The sequence below is a fragment of the Pollicipes pollicipes genome, unplaced genomic scaffold (assembly GCF_011947565.3).
Source record: "Pollicipes pollicipes isolate AB1234 unplaced genomic scaffold, Ppol_2.1 Scaffold_7261;HRSCAF=8764_pilon_pilon_pilon, whole genome shotgun sequence".
NCBI classification, from domain to species: Eukaryota; Metazoa; Arthropoda; class Thecostraca; order Pollicipedomorpha; family Pollicipedidae; genus Pollicipes; species Pollicipes pollicipes.
In genome coordinates, this window is record NW_023597054.1 from 3,752,852 (window position 1) to 3,757,658 (window position 4,807).

General features: G+C 52.4%; 1 protein-coding gene across 1 annotated transcript in view; it reads right to left on the bottom strand.

Annotated features, from left to right (window-relative positions):
• Window positions 1-2,323, bottom strand: part of LOC119112165 (chondroitin sulfate N-acetylgalactosaminyltransferase 1) — a 15,414-nt gene extending 13,091 nt beyond the window's left edge. The window contains exon 1 of the mRNA XM_037236229.1: window positions 2,024-2,323. Coding sequence (XP_037092124.1) covers window positions 2,024-2,162 — 139 coding nt within the window. The 5' untranslated portion in view covers window positions 2,163-2,323. The remainder of the gene's footprint in view (window positions 1-2,023) is intronic.
• Window positions 2,324-4,807: the final 2,484 nt, after the last annotated feature.

Below are 4,807 nucleotides of genomic sequence, written 5' to 3' on the forward strand. Positions count from 1 at the left end.
AATGGGCCCGAGACTCTTATAACAAGGGGCCCAACAGGAGCGTAAGGCCCTCGATTCAAATAAGAAACACCCAAAACCCGATGCGGAGGGCCCCCGAAAGATGGAGTGTATCCGAACCGGTCACCAGCTGACCCCGGTAGGAGCAGAAGACCCTAATTTCAAACACCAAGAACAAATGTGCAGCCCCTCTCCCCGAGCAATCCAGTATTGCCGAGGAGGTGAACAGAAGGAGGCCCCTGACAAGTGCGTAGGGCCCCATTCAAATAGCACGTGCCCAAGGCTAAATGCAGGGGCCCCGAACGATCAAATGTGCCAGAGTAGGCTATGAGATAGGCCTCTACAAGAGCGTAGGGCCCCTATTCAGAAAAGAAGCACCCAAGGCCCAGTGTGGAGGGTCCCCAAACGACTGAGTGTGTCCAAGCAGGCCATCAGATGGGCCCCCGACGAGAGTGTAGGACCTTAAGAAAGCAAGTGACAGATAATTTGAAACGCCATAGACCAATGTGGAGGGCTCATGAGCATATTGCAAGTATGTCGGTAGGTTAACCGAGACCCACGTAAAGGGCCCCTTGCACTTGGAGCAAGTGCAAAGAAATAAAGAGCAGCGTGGAATGCTCCCCAACGATCAAATTAATCCTGCAAGTGGGCGCATAGGCCCCCGGAAACGGCATGGGGCCATAGACGGTGTAATGAGTCATAAAACTTCCAGTTCGCAACTTTTCCAATCATCACATTACTTTTTTACAACTTCCCATAGGCCCTTCACTTTCACTTACAACTGTTCTTGGTCGCCTGGAATTCCAGAGATGCTTATTTTTGTTGCGGTTTGTGTTTAAGAAATCCAAGTCCAAAGTGCGCCTCGAAAAGAGCCGCCATGGTAAAAGCCATCGGAGAGAAATCAAAGCCATCGTATAACGTTTCGTTGAATTCGCAAGATAGCACCCTCATGTTGGCATATCCTGCTATTTGAACAGAAAGCTTCAGGCTTACGTAGCATTCAGCACACTGCATGTTGACACATAGTGTGTTGCAAACGGCACAGAACACACGCGTTAGAAAGGCAAAGCGAGTGAAATACATCACTTTCATAATGGTAAGCGTTGAGTCAAGTGGGATTTCTCCTGCAGTATTACTGATCGAATCGTTCACGTCTGATTTAACAAAAAATTAAAAGCACAAACTGGTGGGATACTCCCCTTAACTAGGTCAGGGTTGTCCATTCCACTGGGTATGGGGGAATGCATGACACTGGGGGGATTTTCGCCCTCCATTTAATATGAATGCGCAGCGCTGGAGCCGGGAAAGAGCACCGGTCGTATCAATCACCAACGCAATCAAAAGGAAGGCTGCCATACGAAATCATAGCGTACGAAGCGGAAATCTGTCGCAGAAGTACGCAGAGATGGGATGCTCCTTTAACGACGAGACAACCAGCCTTCACACAACCACATGCATCGCGGGCTCATGAGAAAATCCAAGCATCGCAAGCAGCGGAAAAAGAGACCGCATGCAAAGCCTGAGACGATGTTGATTGTTGATCGTTGAGAAGTAGGAGTAATGTCCATGACATCAGATCAATTCGTTAAAGTTCGTAGTTAAATATATCGGAGTAAATGTGTGCAGCCCACTAAGGGACGACCACCTCACAGTGCAGTACGCTCAACTCTGGCAGATCCTTAACTTTATTGTGACTGCAAGGACACTCTTCCTCTGCTGGCTACAAGCCGTCACAAAGCTGTATTAGTAGCCCTGACAGAAACGGTCGTCTGCCCTCAACATGTGCTGTTTGGAATGGCGGCACCAGGTGCCGGCGTTAATACGCGCCGGTTGTCATGGACTCATGCCCAAACCCACGCAGGCCTGCGGGCGGCGCGACGCAGTCTGGACGGAGTCAGCCGCGGACCGTCGTCACCGCTCCGCGCCGGTTGTCATGGACTCATGCCCAAACCCACGCAGGCCTGCGGGCGGTGCGACGCAGTCTGGACGGAGTCAGCCGCCGACCGTCGTCACCGCTCCGTCTCACCTGTGGCTGCCCGAAGCCAAACTGCGATGAGGCGGCGAGCGGCGCAAGCGGCCATGGGGATGGTGACCTGCTGCAGCGGTCTGGCGCCGCCCGAGCCCGTCTGATCTCCGGCGCGTCGGGCCCTGGTGCTGTATCGCATCAAGCCGGCGCGTCCCACGGCACGCTCATGCTGTGGCGCCCCACCGTCACGTGCGTCACGTCACGCCTGCGGTGTTGAGCGTCACGGAGAACTCACAGTCACATGCGGCGCGGCGGCTGCAGAGACTGCCGGCTGCGCTCCCGACCGGCGCCCGTCCGACCGTCGACTGGCGCCTGCCGGCCCGGCCACCGGCCCCGGAACCGACCGATTGTATACGCGCCCAACCCAATGCCGGCGGCATCGGTTGGGACGCCACCCCCGGCCCACCGCCCCCATGCCGTGTTTCTCCTGTGGAGCGGAGCGAGTGGGGTTAGGCGACAAGTTAATGGCGCCAAGTTAATGGCGCCAAGTTAATGGCGACATCGATTAAGTTAAACGAAGATGAAGCTAAGGAAAACACACCAAGCATTTGTGTTTTTTGCAATGGTGCAAAAGTGCAATGTTGTAGATTTGTGTGTGATTTGAGCATATGCGTATGGTACATGGCCCCGGCAATGTAACAATGTCGGCCCGCCGCCCGCGTTCCGCGGCACCGTCAATAACCGCCCGCCGCCCGCGCCGGCCGTACATCACCGTGCAATGTTCCTCAAAAACCGCCGCTGCTTCGAAACCTGAAAAGCGAGGAACGCGCTTTTGGTGTTGAAACGCACATGATGGATCCCCCATAAGCTAATACAAGGTTGGATGCAATTGCACGACGTACTGGAGAAGTATTCTCAAAAAACTTAGGGGGGCATCAACGGCGTATCAAGGCTGAGGGTAATGCGTACCGAAACTCATGCGAACCATGAAACGCAAAGTAGGTACGTTTTTAAAAACCTTACCCAGCGGCCTTTACCATGAAACCGAGAAGACTCGATAGGGCCACGAGGGTTTAAACTGCTGTAGGGGAGGCTACCGCTGTTGGGTGTTACACTTCTATGTTATCGACTGCAGGATGCATGTGCATTTTTCAAATATGTCAAAAGGCTTAAAAGGCTGAAATCGGGAGGCAACTCAATACCAGGGCCTTAAATTTTGGCGTCCTTACCGCTTTTTCTCCTTTCTCTCCGTATCTGAGAAATGGAAGAAGAGTCAAAATAACTCACGCCACGTTAAAACGGGTAACAAGCTTTGCCTCACGTGGGCCTCAAATTTAATGTTAAACATTTCCTTTGGCGCTGCTTCCTGGCCCGCTGTACATAGCAGGTTCCGATGAACTGATCGTCAGCTTCAGCCGTGACGACCAGCTCCGGGTGCTAGACTTATTCATGATGCTGCCCTGCGGAGGGTCAGCATATACCACATATTCATACGCAAGACCATGAGCATGTCGACAGCCTTCACAATGACGATATATGCCACCACCATGAGTTCAGTTATTTGCCAGCTTTTTAATTCTTTATCTAATTTCCCACCACTTAAAATTTGTTCAGTCTGTGGCTACTTCATGCATGGAAATCCGTGTCCATTCAAAGTTTTCAAAACTATTGTTTGAGCATATCCCAATCAGCCACCTGAATCCGTTCACAGGCTGTTAGCCTCGACGCTTGGTTGACCTTTGTGCGGCCGGCCAGCTGCGTTCTGAGATGTCCACTCGTGTTCCAGTCCCATTAAAACCTTTTAGCAACAGGTGCTGAGGGGCGGTCGTCTCTCTCTCTCTCTCTCTCTCTCTCTCTCTCTCTCTCTCTCTCTCTCTCTCTCTCTCTCTCTCTCTCTCTCTCTCTCTCTCTCTCTCTCTCTCTCTCTCTCTCTCTCTCTCTCTCCCTCCCCCCCTCTCTCTCTCTCCTCCGCTGACTCAGTGCGTCCCTTAAGGATCCTCGGTCGACCCTGTCCTCTTCAACATCTTTACGAACGACCTTTCATCTTACCTTCCTCACGGACGTTTAATGTCCTGTGCCAGCGACGCCCAACGGCTAGACTTTGCTCATACAGAGCAACCATTCGCTTTGCAATCCCGACAAGCAGAAACCCTCGGAGTGATTCAATCCTACTTCATACCTAGCTCCCTCAAAATGAAGCGCACCAAAACAACTCTTATTCTTGGCACCCCACAACCCCTTAAAAACTCACATTTCCAACTGAACATCGCGGGACGCGAATTAAGCCTTTGCCGTCCGTGAAAACACTGGATGCTACTATTGAAAATATACTTTGCTGGGAGATGTGCATATCCCATGGTGTCAAAAAGTACAACTGCATCCTTTTCTGCTTGTGCATAACTCGTCACCAATTTACGCCCGAAGTTCGTGAAATTTCTTTCACATTTCATTGTTTTCCCCTCACCCTCTGTACCACCTCTCAGTCCGGGATGGGGTTGCAGCGTGTCACCTAAACAAAGTAAGTAGTGATCAGCTTTGGGGCCGTGATCATTACCGGTGCTCGTTGGCGAGATTCAATGGCGGCCGCTGTTCCAAGCACTGGGCTGTCTCGGTGTTAGCAATCTTGTCACCAACGGTGACGACCTGGCTGTATTAAGGGCCCTTAATAGCTTGCGGCCTCCGTTGACGATCCGTTCCCATGTGCGTTCACCCCACGTGCCACTGTGTGCCAGCGTGCAGCTCGGGCGGCAGCGGCGGGCGCCCTAGATCCATGTCAATATATTCGCCTGTCGGTGGCACGCAGGCTTTTCGTATCGCACAGCCCCATGCTGGAGCCGCCTGCAG